This window comes from Leptidea sinapis, chromosome 28, assembly GCF_905404315.1.
Source record: "Leptidea sinapis chromosome 28, ilLepSina1.1, whole genome shotgun sequence".
Classification (NCBI taxonomy): domain Eukaryota; kingdom Metazoa; phylum Arthropoda; class Insecta; order Lepidoptera; family Pieridae; genus Leptidea; species Leptidea sinapis.
The window spans coordinates 3,584,649-3,602,691 of NC_066292.1; the positions used below are offsets into that span (position 1 = coordinate 3,584,649).

The following is an 18,043-nucleotide window of genomic DNA, read 5'->3' on the forward strand; positions in this document are numbered from 1 at the left end:
AATTGGCCAAGTATCTGTCAATAGACATTTCATAATAGGTATTTATATTAACACTTACCTACAAATATAATTGTTCTTATTACTAGATAGGTCAGTATTTGTTAGTCTGTTTTACTTGTTAAAATTTAAGAATTCTTAATTTTTCATTAAAAAAATTTTTTCGTTGTTTTATTCTTTATTCAAAGATATACGTATAATGGAAACAGTTTATGTAACTGTACAACTACATAACATGATCATGGTGTATCAAAACCATTGAACACTTCATCGTAAATCTGTGATAAATGAGTGACTATTTTTCTGAATGTATGTAGGGGTCATGTAAATTATTGTGATAAAGAATTATCAAACTACGTCCGAACATTATTTTGTTTATTTTAAAGCATTTAGACAAGTGCATTTAAAGTTTTTATGTCTCACATATGATATTACTCAGCATAGGTAAACAATAAACTGTCGTGGCAAGACGAAAGATAATAATATATTAATATTTGTCAATAATAAGTCGTGTCTTTAGAAGAAGTGGATAAAGGCATTATCGTGAATGGAAGAGCAATCAGTAACATTCAATATACTTAATAATATTATTGTCACTTACACCAATTATTTATCTCGATCCCAAAATAGGTACCTATAGCCTTATCTATGTGTGCAAGACAACGAAATATTATTAGATACGATAGGTATACATACTTAATTATATTATAAATATAAACATGTATAGCTCGGAAAAAAACATCCAATATCATCATATATCATGTTTGCACCTACCGGGATTCGAACCCAGGACTGTCTACTACTCCAGCTCAGAGGCAAGGTCACTAACCACTGGGCTATATGATGATACTATCCTCTTATCACATTCAGATTATTCGTTGAGTCAGGTAGAAAATGTAGGCATCAGTATGGACTCAATGTGTGTGAAGTTAGAGGTAGAGTAGATCACAGAGAGCGCGTGAGTGAGCTGTGTAGTGACGATGTCGAGCAGGGATTGGTACAAAGACCTATGGTCATACCCTCTTGGGTGCATTGTGTACGAGAATTAATGAGAATTAAATCAAAATCACTTTATTCATGTAGATCAAAGAAATGACATCAACGTCAAAGTTGATTGAGCTCTTTAATGAGAAGAAGTCTCAAGAAACTCTACTCGACTTAAGCGCTAATGCGTGTGGTTTAATTTGTAAGCAATTCAAATGGTTCATACTTCCTGTGCTGTGAGAGATTCCACATCGTCATCTCGCAAATGATTTTTGTATTATATTCATCGCTTAGAAACAGAATTGGTGCAGATTTTTACTTCTTTCACTAGAAACAGCGTTGAGTTAAAACTATTTCAGTATGATTCCCAATAGTTTTTTTGTTAAATTATTTATTAGGATGAGAATGTTTTTTTAATGGAAAACGAAGATTAACGAGCGAAGGGGTCACCTGATGTTAAATGATCACCGCCGCCCACATTCTCTTGCAACACCAGAGGAATCACAGGAGCGTTGCCGGCCTTTAAGGAAGGTGTACGCGCCTGTATCGGTGTTTTACAACATTAAAGTCAATAATAGAAATTTCAAATCCAATAAATCAAGAAACCAAAAATCTTTGCTCGTTGTCGATTTATAATAAGTAGGTGATTTGGAAATTTATTCATTAATAAGTTACATTATATTATAATATTTATCATCGTTTCAACTGAAAGACGTCCACTGCTGGTCAAAGACCTGATATTATAAAACATTGTAAAACTCTTAATTGAATTTGTCTCTGCGAAATACTTTTTTGTATTCGTTGCTACGAAGAATGACTAAATAATTTTATATTTAATGTAAATTACTAATTAACTTTTACAACCTTACGTGGTGCGAGGTACGCCATGCGGTATCGTCTTTTCGTCAAACATCTAAAGGGACGGCCCACTTTAATTTTTCTGTATGCTGGGGTTTTAGCTTATGAACGTAATAAAATAAAAATGAAACGTTAGTCGACCTCTACTTATAGCTAGCCCCGATGTGGAAAATATTTGTTCTGTAGAAAGAATTTGATATCACATATTGGTTCTATGATAACAGGGCACAAATCATTTTAAATTAATTAGTCCAACGACATCTTTTACACATTTAAAATTATATAAATAACCTATTCATCTTAACCCTGTATTCTATAGAAAATCATTTTCATTCACACAATTCCATCATTAATACCTATGAATAGATCATAGGGTTAGTAACAACAAAATACTCTTTCAACTTTACTAAGTACTAGGTTAAATTAATATTTAATTTTATTTAAATTTAATTAACTATTGTTACAACGAATGGATTCAAATGCAACACTATTTATTGAAAAACCATTCCATCTCCCCCGACCTACCAAACAGCTTAATATATTACAGACAAATCTTTTTTCGTTCGTCTTGTTTCGTTTATATAAATCGTGTAAATAACTATCACTACCTTTTCATAGCTCCTGGAGAGCAAAGCCAAATTGGCTTCGAAGAAACTCGGCGACATAAATAGAGCACAGCAATACTTATGGAGTTACACATGGAGTATTGCTGTCATCTCTGGTCTGCCGCACCCCAGTATCAGCTCGATCCATTTGACCGCGTGCAATGTAGAGCAGCTCGAATTGTCAAGGACCCGGTGCCTGTGAACGGTTGGATCACTTGGCGTTGCGTAGAGACGTCGCTTCATTCATTCCTGCCCCCGAATTTCACCTTCGCACGACACGCCACAAGTTAGGATATCATCCCCACCATCTGGATAAGTGGTGGTCCTCCACAGTGCGGTTTTCAAGCTTTCTTACACGTACTACAAAGCTGTGGAATGAGCTTCCTTGTGAGGTGTAGTCGGGACGATACGACATGGGCACCTTTAAGAAAAGCGCGTACACCTCCCTTAAAGGCAATGCTCCTGTGATTCCTCTGATGTTGCAAGAGAATGTGGACGGCGGAGATCACTTAACACCAGGTGACCCGTACGCTCGTTTGTCCTCCTTTTCCATAAAAAAAAACACCATTTCCATTCTCTATTAATTTCACTGTTACACACAAAATAAAAAACAAAATTAAATATTAAACGTTTAATACTATTATTGTTCCATTCAAACTAAACATAAATGTGACCTCATCTGTTAGACAAACAAAACTAAATCAAATATTAAAATAAAATTCATCCACTAATAATTAAAAATGCAGTTAAAAATTAACTGTTTAATATAGATAATTGTGAAAGATTATTTTTATATTTTAAGCAGACAATATTATATTAGACAACGGGTTGCTTGGTACAATTCAATATTTCAAGGTCGAGTATTCACAGACTTCGATGCAATAAATCATTAGTGCGTTGCGAATATTCACAAAACTTCTAATGGCGTAGCGTACCGCGATACACCGCACTACCTCATCACTATCCTATAACTAGCGCAATTATTTTGTACACAACAAACACTTGATCTTGTCATTATCTACGATGGAATAAAAGACATGTCTGGCCGCTCTTTCATACGGCATGATATGCTTTAACATGTACTGCAAGCAAAAATCTTTGCTCGTTGTCGAAACTACTATTTGTTCATCGAGTGATTGTTTATTTGCTGACCTTACATCATAATACGCCATTAGAGCGTTTCATAATTTGGTGCATGTTATACCAACTATATTGACATAATAAAATGATCAAGTGGTGTAGTCGCAAATTAATTAGCAGTAGCCTGAAGTTAGTGAAGGACACTGGAGTCTATAATTTTATATCTATTACAATCTTACGGTCTCTGTACAGATCTGTTTTTTTTTGTAGAGCAATTTAAGGAATGAAAACAAGGGTGTGTGTGTTTATGTAGCCCTGCTATTTTTTTGAACTATAAAATAAAACACAAAGTAATTGATCGAAACTCAAAAGAAGAAAGCTGAGGCATCTTTTTTGTTATTAATAATAGATAAAAATAATTATCAATAAAATTAAATCATGGTGAAGTACAAAACAAGAAACTTGGAAACAAGCTTTATTTTTCTGTTAAAATAGTAATATTAAGAGTATCTAGCGTACGAAACTATAGTGGATATAACACATAGTTAATATGCAACCTTATTCACTTGTAATACAATTCAAATTCATATGCACTGGGCTGTATAAAAAGGATATAAAGATATTCAAGAAAATTCAACTGTCTATTCTTATTAGAATTTTATAAGAACTTAATTATTTCACTATAATGTATTTTTTATGCAAAATGATAAAGTCCTAATAAAAAGATCAACTTGAGTCAACAATGATAATATAAAGTAAATGGTGTAAATAGTAAACGAATTTAGACCGTAAAGCAAAGACTATAGAATTAACAAAACGAATTTAACAAATCATTAACTTTTCATGGATTAGGAGATCTTTAAATGACTCCAGCCATATGTTCACAAAATACTGTCCAAAGAAAGTTCTACAAAGTAGATCTGAATGCTGCAATTTAATAATTTCGACTTTCAGCTCAAACGGCTCAGAATGGGTTTGACCAAATGTAACACAGGGACCCTGAACTTAGAATAGACGAGCCCTAACTATACCCCCAAGGAAAAGCTATTTTCCCCCGCAGACCTGGCAACAATCATAGCAGAAGTGAAAGCTATTGAGACAGTCAACACTGACTTTTATCCCATTTATGAGAAATATTTAATAGTAAGCCAGTCTGTATATGCAAGGTATTACAAGTCAATATTTAAAGCAGAGTTTAAACGTTAGTAGGTTTATTCTTGCTGGGCCATCTGAGCGGGTGCCTGAGCCTCCTGGTTGTCCTTCTTCTTGGAACCGGACACAATATCATCAATCCTCAGCAGAAGAATCGCAGTCTCTATGGCTGTTTTGTACACCTAGAACAGAGATGTATTCATTTATTTAAATATTTTAACTTAGATAATTTATATGCATGAAAACAGGCCAGGTTTATTACTTTAGTGTGCGTGACAAGCTATGTGTTTCACTGGCGATTTGTATGTCACTTTGTGTTAGTATGTGTGCATTGCAAAATAGAGGTTAAAGTCCACCTTAATTTTTTCAACGTTTTCACAACTGTCAGTCTATCTAGACGTATAAATGATATATTTTATCATGACATGCTACAGGTTGTTTGAAAAGTTACAGCTTTTACCATACTGTCATTTTATGTAGATTATGTCACTTTATAGAACCGGATTTGTTTAATTTCAGTTCAATTTCTTATGTTCATAAAAATAAAATAAGGAAACACATCAGAAGTCATGATGACAAAGTCGAAGAATGTATTTAAAAGTTGTAAAGAATTTCTGATAACAATCAAAAATTCTGAAGATTGTCATTTATTAGAAAAGGTGTCAATACATACAAAAATATATTACTCGTTTAATATAATATAGTAAAATTTTATCACAACCATTCCTCAATTTAACATAATAGCTTTAGACGAAAAAGTTTCCACACAAGACAATTATATATTATGGTTGAAACTGTCCTCAAGATTCTAATCAATTCTCTAAAATGTTCTATTTGTTAAGTTATAAAGAGGAAAATTTATTCCACAGTTTGGTTGTATGTCGAAATAAGTGCGGTTTACCAGAACTTTTTCCTTTGATATAAGAACGCCATACGCTCAGATAGTCGGGATTATGGAAATCGTCGGCAGGAAACATGGTTATAATGTCAATGAAATAGTATAAACAAAAATTCTGTTGTAATAATGCAGTACCACAGTCAATAAGAGTTAACTCTTCACCATGCCGTGTTACGTCAAATTTTAAAAGTTAAAGTTAAATCGTAAGAAAAATTATAAGTTTGTGTTGTAAATAAATGTCATATTCAATTAAAATAAATATAAAAGGTAATCATCACTACTTTAATTAATTTCTTTCAGTTGCATAAACGCCATTTTAAGGAGAGGGGTTGAATTCCGCCTACTTAAGTGTGTACCTTAACACTTATGTTTAATCAAAAAAAAAAAACAAGTAAATTTACAAATATACTTAATAGAAAAATAATTCCAAAATAACACACACTAACAGTTACATAACATCAGCTGTTATACTTTCGAAATAGTGTTTCGAAAGCATATATTTTAAAGAATTTAGGTTTTGAGCATGCTTAATATAGATTGGTAAACTATTTCGCAACTTCACTGCAATTAAAGCAAAAGACTTGTCATAATATGAAGTAATAAGTTGGATGCTTGGGAGGATTCATGTGATGTGTTAGGAGTGTTTTGTGATTTATCCAAGGCAATCGGCTGGGTCCATCATGAAACTTTACTTAAAAAAATTAACCACTATTGGGTTAGAGATGTTGCTCTAGACTTAATAAAATCGTATTTGTGTAGTAGGTTTCAAAGAGTAGATATTAATGGAAAAAGATCAACTGGCTCTATCATGTCAATGGGTGTACCACAGGGCTCAATCTTGGGTCCTTTTTTATTTCTGGTTTACGTCAATGATTTACCATATCTTATTCAAAATAAACATACATACATATTATACTGTTTGTTGACGATAAATCTTTTTTATTTAGAATAAAACTGTCAGGTTGACGACGACATTGCTGAAGTAGTAAATTGATTTAATGTTAATAACATACTTTTAAACCAAAGGAAAACAAAATGTATTAGGTTAACACTTCCATATATAAAGCACCAACCAATACATATAAAATTAATAATGACACACACAATGTAATGGAAACGACAACATTCCTAGGCATTACATTAGACTAAGCTACAATAGGGTGTTCATATAAAAAACTTATGTTATCGACTAAGCTCTGCAGTATTTGCGATAGAAAAAATTAGGCAGCTGGCAGATGTTGAAACAGCTACACTTGTATATTTCAGCTACTTTCATAGCATCATGTCCTACAGAATTATATTGTGGGTTAGGGCTGCAGATATTGACAACATATTTGTGCTGCAGAAAAGGGAAATTCGAGCAGTCTATAAAATGCGTTCAAGGGATTTATTGAGAGAAAAGTTAAGTGAAATTAATATTATGCCAGTACATATACGAGAACCTCCTGTACGCTCATAAACATATTAGTGTCAGTTTGATGTGTTTACAAGCGCTACCAACGTTATGGACTGTGATAAGATATTTGACTTATTTGACATTTTAAGTTCACAATATATAATTGATTAGATTAGACATATCAATTAATTATAACATTTATTTAACGACTTACTTTGTTAGTATTGTTTTATATAATTATAACTATAATTTTAGAAATAACTTTAATAGCATATTATATTCAGATCTTTGGTTAGCTTGTTTCATGTAAGTTAGTTACACACACTACAGTAGTGCCAACTAACGAACTATAAGCCAGAGCGCTCAGTTCGAGAGAACATTACACATTGTTAATTGTAAGGGGTTACACTGCCCAAAATAGTATTAAGTAATATATAAGTGGAAAGTGTAAAATACAGATATTTCGATTTTAATTGCGTTTAAATTACCAACCCTTTCTACATTAGGAAATTTAAAATGAATAGTGATGTATATAATGTCAATACTCGAAACAAATATAAACTTGCAATTCCATCTACTAGGCTCCGTAAAATTGCTAAATCTTTTAAAGTGGATTGTGTTATATTTTATAATAAATTCCCAAATTATATTTAAATAGTACCAATTTAAATGCAGCATAAAAAATATATTAACATCCAAGGCCTATTATAATGTGAAAGATTATTTGAATGATAAAGATGGTTGAAATTAATGTTTCAAAATTTATTGTTAATGAATATTGTTCCATTTGAATGCTTTTGCAGCTTTTGTACTTCATCCTGACTTGCACTTAATTACTTATAAAGTTTTACGTTGAATAAAGATTTTTTCTAATTTGAATTTGAATAAGCATTATGAGGATGACAGTGATAGGTTCAATGAAGGTAGCACCCACCTGCATCTTGACGGCCAGCGGCTCCCAGATGCCCTTGACGGCCATGTCCACGATCTCTCCGCTCTCTCCGTCGATGCCGGCCGTGCTGCCCCCTGCACCGGCCGCGTGTCTGGCCCGCAGTGCGGTCAGCGTGCGGATCGTGTTCGCGCCGCAGTTCTGTGCCAGCGTGCGCGGAATTATCTCTGTAACCATCCATTACTACATTAAAATTAAACCCTTTTTTAATGAAAATAAGGGATGAGACGAGCAGGACGTTCAGAGCTGATGGCAATTGATCCGCCCTGCCCATTACAATGCAGTGCCGCTCATTATTCTTCAAAAATTCAGAGCAGCACTACAATTGCAATCGTCACCTTAAGTCATTTGCCCAGTTCACCATTTCGCCAACTACGGCGCCCTTCAGACCGAAACACAATAATGTTTACACATTACTGCTTCACGGCAGAAAAAGGTCATCATTGGGGTAGCCATAATCTAGCCGGCATCCTGTGTCAAGCAGCCTCCCACATGTGAACCACTCCCCTGCCAAGTGTCATAGGCAAACAAAAAAAAATCCAGCAAGCAATGTGTCTGAAGAAATTAACACACTTTTATTAGCTTTGTAGAAAATAATATGTAAGTCTGTAACGGAAATTTTTAACATAAATTTCGGTTGGTTTTTCACATTTATCTTTTTATTCTTCTTAAATGTGTTCAGCAAAGGTAAACCAGACATATTTCAACTGAAAGATATCCATTACATGTCAAAGCCCTCCCCTAAATATTTCCACGCCAGTCGGTCCTGTCTTGCACTCATCCAAACTTTCCAGCGATCTTGACCAGATCATCGGTCCATCTTACCTACCAACACTACGTTTTCCAGTACATGGTCGCCATTTGAGGACTTTACTGCCCCAACTACAATGTGCCCTACCCCCACTGCCACTTCAGTTTCGCAATCATCCGCGCCATGTAGGTGACTTTGGTTCTCCTATGAATCTCCTCATTTCAGATTCGATCTCGCAGAGAAACTCCAAGCATAGCCCTCTCCATTACATATATACACTGTTACGGGCATATGTTTAAATAGCAACTGGTTGATAACATACCGAGCGCCTGAGCGACGGCCCGGTAAGGCGTGTTGTGTGACGAGTTGGCCGACAGAGCCTGCGACAAAGACATCTCCACTGCTCCTCCGCCGCACACCAGGCGCGGGTTGACTACCTGTTAATAATTAATAGTACACAACCATTTATTATAACTTATTACCGACTTAACTGACAATACTTACATCATTTTATAAAATTTTTTTAAATTAATATACAAATATATCCCCATAATCCAAACGAGAGGACAAGCGAGCGTATGGGTCTCCTGATATTAAGTGAAGAGATACAATACCAGAAAAATCACAAGAGCGTTGCCTGCCCTTTCAAAAAGTTTACGCGCTTTATTTGAAGGTACCCATGTCGTACCGTCGTACTTGGTCGTACGTGGAAGAAAGTTCCTTGAAAACGGCACTGTGGAAGCTCGCCACACATCCAGATGTCCAGATGACATCATATTGTTGGCAGAGCACAGTTCCGCTTCAACTCACCTAAGCTGCCAATATCGCTCGTGTTGCTAGACCATGAGCAGCGGCAATAGAAAAAAATAACGGAACTATATATCTCTCTACTATACTATGTTACAAGCCAAAATATGAATGCACACGCTCCTTACAATATTGGTTGAGTTCAAAACATTAACTAAAATCAGACATTAAGAATGGAATAATAGAAAATATGATACAACAAATTGAAGTCATTGGAGTGGCGAGTAAGAGGAGTATTTTTCATCCATGAAAAAAAAATATTTTTATTAATTACATAAAGCCAGGCAATTTTTTTTGCAATGATGATGTTACTGAGTGCATCTATATAATGTAAAATGCACCAAGCTCAGATGGTGATCAGAGCTAGGTCTTCAAACTCGTCAGCCCTAATATTATATTCATTAAGATCAACTCAGAAGTGTCTAGTAAAATGGACAGTAGTATTTGTATAACGTTGTTATTAAATACAAAAACAAATATTTATAATTATTACAATTTTAAATTAGAATCATACAAAGTACTTAACAAGAACTCACCAGATTCTTAGCAACATGCAGAGCATCTTGTAAATTCCTCTCAATTTCGTTCAAAATATCCTTTGAAGCTCCGCGGAGTAGAATTGTACACGCCTGCAATCATATAATGCAATTCAAAGTTATTATAACATTTTATAATATTTTTCTAGTGTTTCTTGTAATCTTTTATCTCTTAAGCTTAAACATTATGGCAAGTCGATTCTGAGCATTGAAACATGTAAGATATAAAATATTCTCTTTGTGAGGAGACTTGACGCAACAATCAAACCTGATATCATCTGCCCATAACAGTGGCAATCTAATTGGACTCGTAACGAATCACAAAACAGCATAAGGCTCCTATAGGCAAGCTGGCATAATATTTCAAGTCGAGGTATATAGAATCGTAATAGAATTACCTCAAATCTACTGTGGGAGTGCAGGGTCAAATTCGACCACTTATCAAAATGTAATAAGGTTACTCTGGAGTGGTTGGTTACCCGGGACACATGAATATCAAAAGAAAAGAGATAGAGGTAGAGAGAGACCCGATAAGCTGGCCAGTAAGAAGCGTCGTCAACCTTCACTGGACGTGAACCCTTCAGTGGTGTCGAAGAATCCGTAATCCAAGTTCCTCACGAAGAATCGGGAAGCTCGAGAAGCACCTAACCATTGGCTCTCTTTAACGCGCCTTAGGCAAGCTAAGCTGCTCTTAGATGTTTACACTCAGGAGTCTGCCAAGGCTCTGCACAAACTTAGCCAGGAGTCAATTATGAACCCTCACAGTTTTCCTCTCTGGACCTTGGGCCATTCACAAATTACGTCATACGTTAAGGGGGAGGGAGGGGGTCGACGAAGTATTATAAAAATAAATTTAAACTACATACCTACTAAACATGCAAATATTAAATTATAAATTTTATTTTTTTATGTTTGTTGATTTTCATTCCTTTGTTTGATTGAATGTTCATTTTATTGAAAAAGAAATTAAATAGAAATAACAATAATTTAATATAATATCATAAAATTCGTGTGACGTAGTTTATGAATGGTCCCTTGCCAGCTTAGAGGACACCTTCACACCTAGCAAAAACTGCATTCAGTGAATGACGATCAATTATACAGGTTCTGCTAAGAGTCCTACAAAAATTCTAAGCACATCCTACTGGAGTGTGAGTGCCTCACACTCCAAGCAGAGGATCTTGCTCCCATTATGCAATGGAAAGCTTCTCTAAGCGGTTGGCCAAAGATCATCACAAAAAGTATTGATATCGTTAGAGCGTGCGTGCGAACACATGAGGAGGCACAATAGAGTTCGGTTTTATGACTGAATGACCACAATATTAATATTAATAAAGGAGTACTGCTGGTATAACCAGTACTCTCACCCTGACACCTAATAATGGAATACCTCCTGTGCCTGTCGATAACTGATGCACTATACGCAGTAGCTCGTTTATTGGCGACATCAATCTTAGTCTGAGATGGAATTATTAACATGACTAGTATACGGCTCTTACGGTACTATATACCACCTCAATATTTTTTTCTTTATACAGAAATTTGATCTCTACAGATTTATTATAAGTATAGATAAAAGGCATGTTATTTCATGTTGAACTATATGGAACCAACAGGTGCCTAAAATTTAATTTAATTTAATTTGAAATTTATTGGTATAGGTATATCCATCATATAGGATATACTTGATTTGATATGTACAGCTAGCAAAAAAATACATATAAATTAATTTTTAATGTTTTACACAGAGAGAATGTAATATTTTTTTTTACGAAAATATAGTGGAACAAGCACATCTGATATTGAGTAGTAACATGAGCCCAAAACAATAACATATAACATGTTCTGAATCACAACTCAACCAAAGCCATAGCATATTAGGATAGGGCTCCAACACATCATACTGCACTAACCTTTTTTTTATGAAAATAAGGGAGAAGACGCGCAGGACGTTCAGTTGATGGTAATTGATACGCCATGCCCATTGCAATGCAGTGCCGCTCATGATTCTTGAAAAACCCAAAAATTCTGAGCGGCACTACAATTGCGCTCGTTATTACCTTGAGACGTAAGATGTTAAGTCTGCCCAGTAAGTTCACTAGCTACCGTTCAAACCGAAACACAGTAATGTTTACATATTACTGCTTCATGGCAGAAATAGGAGTCATTGTGGTACCCATAATCTAGCCGGCATCCTGTGCAAAGGAGCCTCCCACTGGTACTTGTAACTCAAATAGAATGGCACCCACACAGTTGTAACAAGAACACAATAGTGCATGATTAGATAATATGATATCAATATGAATGGAAAAGAGTGGAGATGGCTTTCCTTCACAAGAGGGAATTTCTGAGGGTGACTAATCTGGTGTTACATTGACATGCAAAAACAATTTTAATGGTTTTTATTTATTAAGGGCATTATCTTAACCAACAAACACATTAAATTATAAATTGTACTTATATAAAATTATAATTACATCATAAAAAACCTCAAAAATGAACAACAGCCATTTTAACAGATGTCAAAGTTTAAATACATTTTGCTTCTGAACAGTAGAGCTTTTATGAGAAGTATCACAGAATACATTGCCACTCCTTTTAAACATATACATTAGTCACTGCCCTCTAGGCTATTCCATTCAAAGCTCATTTGTGATATCAAATTGTTGATAGTTCCCCCATCACCCCATCTAGCGAAATGGGCTCACAGTAAAAGTCTAATTGTTGAAATTAGTCCGTGAATAAAATCAGATCAGGAGAATAGACAGTGTAACCTAGAAATGTAAGTGTAAACAGGCTATTAATACTTATAATACTAAAAATATAGTATACCTTAGGATTTTTGCACTCAGTGACAAATGTGAAATAGTCATCACCCATCTTCTTGATCTCAAAGAGGCCAGCCTGGGTGCCGACGTCAGATTCCTTCAGCTCCTCGGTTCTGTTGACGATTGTTGCACCACAAGCACGCGCTAGACGATTATTGTCTGTTTTGCGAAGTCTGGTAACAAAAGATGTAGTGTTACTTATTATTAATGAGTACAACACTATTGAGTGTATAATTATGATTATACAATATCTTATATATAAAATTCTCGTGTGCCGGTGTTTGTTACCAAACGCCTCCAAAGCAGCTGGAGTTTGTGTGAAATTTTGTGTGCATATCGGACACGTCTGAATAATTATAAGGGTGACATACCCCTAAATATATTTTTAATTTTTGACAATATTTTTTAGTTTTATTATGTGTCAACATTAAAAAATACATATGACTTCAAATTTTCACTTTTCTACAATCAACCCCTGTTTTAGTAGCGCGATTTTTATATTATTCTGTTCGATCCACAGGCGATCGAATATTTACTGTAATTATATTTTTTCTTCTCAATTAATTACCTTCAACCATCAAATTATGGCAAAACAATGTTTGCCGGGTCAGCTTGATATATATAATTTTACTCATAAAATAGTCATTTCAGCTCCAAACATCACACAATGGAGTCACTGAAAGCTAATGTTGTGCTCATTAAAGTATGGACACAACTGTAACTGTTACTGTATTTCAGTTTTGGAGGACTTTGGAAGACTAGTAGACACACAGATCATTTAGTATTGCTTTTTATTTCTTTTTTTTTTGTATTTAAGATTAAGCTTGTATTTGCTTTCCTAATTTTTTTGTGTGAATGTGTGGTAAAGTTTTTCTTCCAAAATAAATTTATTTTCATGTCATAATAACAGCAGATCTTTTGAACAAAAACGGTACGGTTGTGCAATATATCTAGACATGAGACAGTGAAAGAGAAAAGGTTTTCCATGATTTTTTGGCCTAATACCTTAACATCACTGAATTACACACCCATAAATTATAAGAGGAAGTGCATTTTAACAGATTGAATAAACAACGTTCATTTATTCACTTAGGTCATAAACTTACACTTATGAATGCCAAAAATATTTTCATTTACCATCACTTTGGAAAAGTTGATCTTTAATTAGCAGAAGTGGTAATAAGCTCATTGCCACTCTATTAAAGTAATATTCTAATAATATTATAAGCTTCAGCATTTAATATTATGATAAAAAAATGTGTCCAAAGTGACAAAATAAAATACTCAAACATTTTGACTTGTGTAACTTAAAAATAAATTAGATAGAGTTCAAAATTTAGAATTGAATAAAATGGTGTCAGTTGGCACTTCATCCAAAAGATATAAAAATTCAGTTAAATAAAAAAAATACACACAAATTAAGAAACTCCTCTTTTTCTATGTCACTTGAAAAAGCATAAGATCCTTACCTACGAATGGCTGTAATGCCGGCCTTAACAAGATAATGTTGTGCCAAATCAGAGACTCCCTTCTCGGTGAATACAATATCAGGTTTAAGAGCAATGATATCTTCACACTGTCTTTGTACAAACTCTTCTTCTAGTTGTAGGAGCTTTGTGAAATCCTGTAAAAAATATAATAGGTTGGGAAAAGTTAAATATTGTGGCATTTGTTTGATGACTTTTTGCCATTGGGCGGGTATTACATGGTAAAACTCATAAAACAAATCAAAAAAAATATGTAAAAGTCCTCAGTAGGAACTGTTACTTGATAGGCCAATGTGTACCCCTTATCATTGGCTTGTCAATCTTTTCTGTGTGAAATTAAACAACATTACCTGTTCACCGACAATCTCAATGTTTGTCTGACTCTCTCCCTTCTTATATTCCAATGGACAATCCAACAAGATGATACGAGGATTCTCAATGTACCTCCTCATCTTGGGATGGGTAACATCCTTGTTTATCATTATACCATTGAGTACACGGGACTCCTCCACAGTTCCGCCAGGGATCTTTTCGATTTTTGCATAACTGGAATATATAAATTTGTGTGTTATCGTTACTTTTAAAACTGTCATGATTTTGAACACTGTCAGCACTAGCATTAGAATAATTAAAACAAAAAAGATTTTCGAGTTCACCACCATTTATACCACAAGCATACATATGAGTCACCTGAAGGTATGTGATCACTGTTGGCCTACAATGGATCTACAGCACGAGAGGAATCAAAAACACTTTTAAAGGATTACAACATGTAATTGTAACTGTATTTTTAAATTACATTATGAGTTCCCCTGAAAATGAGATCTGGAAAGGTCTTGAAACATTGGATTAACTAAAATAATAATAAAAATGTAACTTTTACACAAAAATCTAATGTAAGAATACATTGTAAATACAATTACACATGTTTAAATCCTTTAAAAGTGATATATTTAAATGTGTAACACTTGCGTTAATCAAAGAAAATACAATCAAAAATATGTCATAGACCTTATAAAGTGTCAATCATACATACGAGTTCAAAAACCAAAATTCTATCTATTCCACCACTAATGCTGTCAACCACTACTTTTTACAATTTTTTAATAAAAGTTGTAGTTATTATTGTTTGTGAGTACAGTCATAAATAAGTTCATTCTTTGGTTGTTTGTAGTAATTGGTGGGAAAAACAAAAGATCATTACTAAAAAATGTAAACTCTACCAGTTAATTTTTTTTTTATGTTTATGAGAGTCCTAATGCCATAATATTTGATTTACATACATGTTCTTGTGATTATATTTGTCTGCTTCTAATGACTAGGGCAACATATTTTATGATAAGCAATTTAGCACAGAATTGATACTATTTGTCTTGCTCTTCAAGCAATTTTTATTTTTCCAAATGAAACATAACTTACTTTTTGATGTCAACCTCAATTCTTCCGTTCTCATTCACTGTGACAGTATTGACAGCATCCAAGGCAATATCCACTGCCAAATCTGCCCAGCGACCAATGTACTTGGTGCCAACACAAGATCTGATCTGAAAGGATAATATTGCTCATTCAATCTGTCTTCTGTAGATTACACACTTGGTTGAACTTCACTTACACATACAACTGCCATCTTTCTTTGAATTTATTTGATTATTTTGTCAGATTTGTATAGGAAGTTAAGCTTTTGCAATGTAAAATAAATTCTATGTATTATCATTGACATATCCAAAATAAAAACCTATGGTAAGGTCTTTTTATTATAGAAATAAAATTGGCAAAATTGTTTACATAATCAGTATTAGTCCCAGTATTATTTACGTTCAACCACTCTGTTATACGGTGGTCATGTTGGATTATCATATGGGTTACTCAAGTCACTAAGTAGTGAATTATGGTGTGCCTACTGTATTTACTTTCATATTACTACATCCTGTGACTCTGGAGATCTACATTCTTTTTTTTGTCTGTTCCTAATCTAGCAATCAGTTTTTCTGACTATGAGCAGATGTTTTCAGATAAGTTGTGTGGAAATGATCCCCAGTAGGAACATATTCCATATCTATATTGGCTTAGTCATCACTGTTGCCAAGTTGTAGTGTTCTGTGCCGTTTAAGGGGATTAATATATCTGGTAAGGTAACCTGGACAGCAAGTTGGTTTGGGTGATTGTTCAGTCTTTGTTTGTATTTGTTAGTGATTGCTTTGATCTTGTCCTAGATTTAAGTTGGTGGCAAATAATTATAATGGGGGAGGTGATTATCTTCCATTTAATGAGGGTCATGACATAAGAAAAATTCAACATAATGGGATTCATAAAGCTTTCTCACTCACCACTTCTTTCAGCTTGTCTCTGTCATTAAGGTCAATCGGCACTGAGATCTTGTCCTGGAGAAGTTTGATAGCATCCTCAAGGGCCTGACGGTATTCCCTGATGATAACAGTTGGATGTATGTTTTGAATTAGGAACGGCTCCGCAACAGCCAACATTTCTCCTGCTAGAACAATCACTGATGTGGTTCCATCACCAACCTGGCAAAAAGTTAATGACACATTAATTGTATCAAAACAAGCCGGAACCAAGAACTTTCCCAAGGGAATGTTGACAACTCTGGGCTACCACATGAATATCTTTATTTCTTCATCATGTTATATATGTTTTATTCATGATGTTTATATTATTTGTTCATTAAGAATAGATTTCTGTTTAGTATGATACAAAATTGTATTCCAGTTTTAAAACTAACAAAAATTATTATAAACAGATACAATGTTTAAGTAGGTTATAATTCCGATTAGATATACTATATACATAACCATATCATAAATTAAAAATCCTACATTTCAATTGTTAATATATTTGAAGAAATGTTATTTTCTAACCTCTTCATCCTGAGTTCTGGCGATTTCTATCATAGTTTTAGCTGATGGATGCTGCACAGTTATTTCTCTAAGAATAGCATTTCCATCGTTGGTCATCACGATACCTCCCATGGGATCCATTAACATTTTCAACATAGCTTGAGGACCGAGGCATGTTCGGATAACGTCCGCTATTGTCTAAAATATATAAGTTAATAGATATTTAATATATGTAATAGATAAAGAAAAACGAAAAATTTACAATAATCATTAGTAATAACTCTCATACCTTTCCAGCTGATATATTTTCAAGTTGAACTTTCCGGCCCGACTCACGTTTGGTGTTTTGGCCTGAAATAGAATTACTTTGCAATAATAAATACTGTTTACAGCCGCTTATTTTGTGTTTTCCATAATTTAACTTACTCAGAACTATTATAGGTTGCTGTCCATACATTTTGAGTAATATTTAAATTCTTAATTCAACAAGGCACAAAAATCAAAATTTTCAATCACGATTCGCGTGGTCTTGCTCGTTCTCATAAAATTCTACAATGTAAAATAAAATGTTGCCCACTCTAAAATAAAATCTACCAAAGAGAATGTGAATAGTAAACATAACTTAATAAGAAGCGGGACTGCTTTACCAAAGAATACATTATAATGTTTGAGCCTGATAATGCCACCTAAAGAGTTCATTCAGTATGTCCTAAGCAAAATGAGCCACCACTTTATACTATTACTAGGTATAACATCAGATTTCGCAAAAACACTTAGGATTACTATTTTTTGAAGTGAAACTTCTTTAGAATCGTTGTGATTGCAAACCGGATGCAACGGAAAAAACGACAGGTAAGAGA

At 34.1% G+C, this 18,043-nt stretch overlaps 1 protein-coding gene across 1 annotated transcript; it reads right to left on the reverse strand.

The window, feature by feature from the left end:
• Positions 1-3,060: 3,060 nt before the first annotated feature.
• On the reverse strand, positions 3,061-17,775 carry LOC126973104 (T-complex protein 1 subunit gamma). The gene is made up of 12 exons (XM_050820246.1): positions 17,610-17,775; positions 17,473-17,534; positions 17,205-17,381; positions 16,656-16,853; positions 15,748-15,872; positions 14,679-14,874; positions 14,311-14,465; positions 12,846-13,014; positions 10,014-10,106; positions 8,993-9,107; positions 7,905-8,086; positions 3,061-4,858 (listed from the first exon to the last, which is right to left on the reverse strand). Exons 1-12 carry the CDS (start codon positions 17,638-17,640, stop codon positions 4,736-4,738), a joined length of 1,626 nt encoding a protein of 541 aa, XP_050676203.1. The 5' UTR covers positions 17,641-17,775; the 3' UTR covers positions 3,061-4,735.
• Positions 17,776-18,043: the final 268 nt, after the last annotated feature.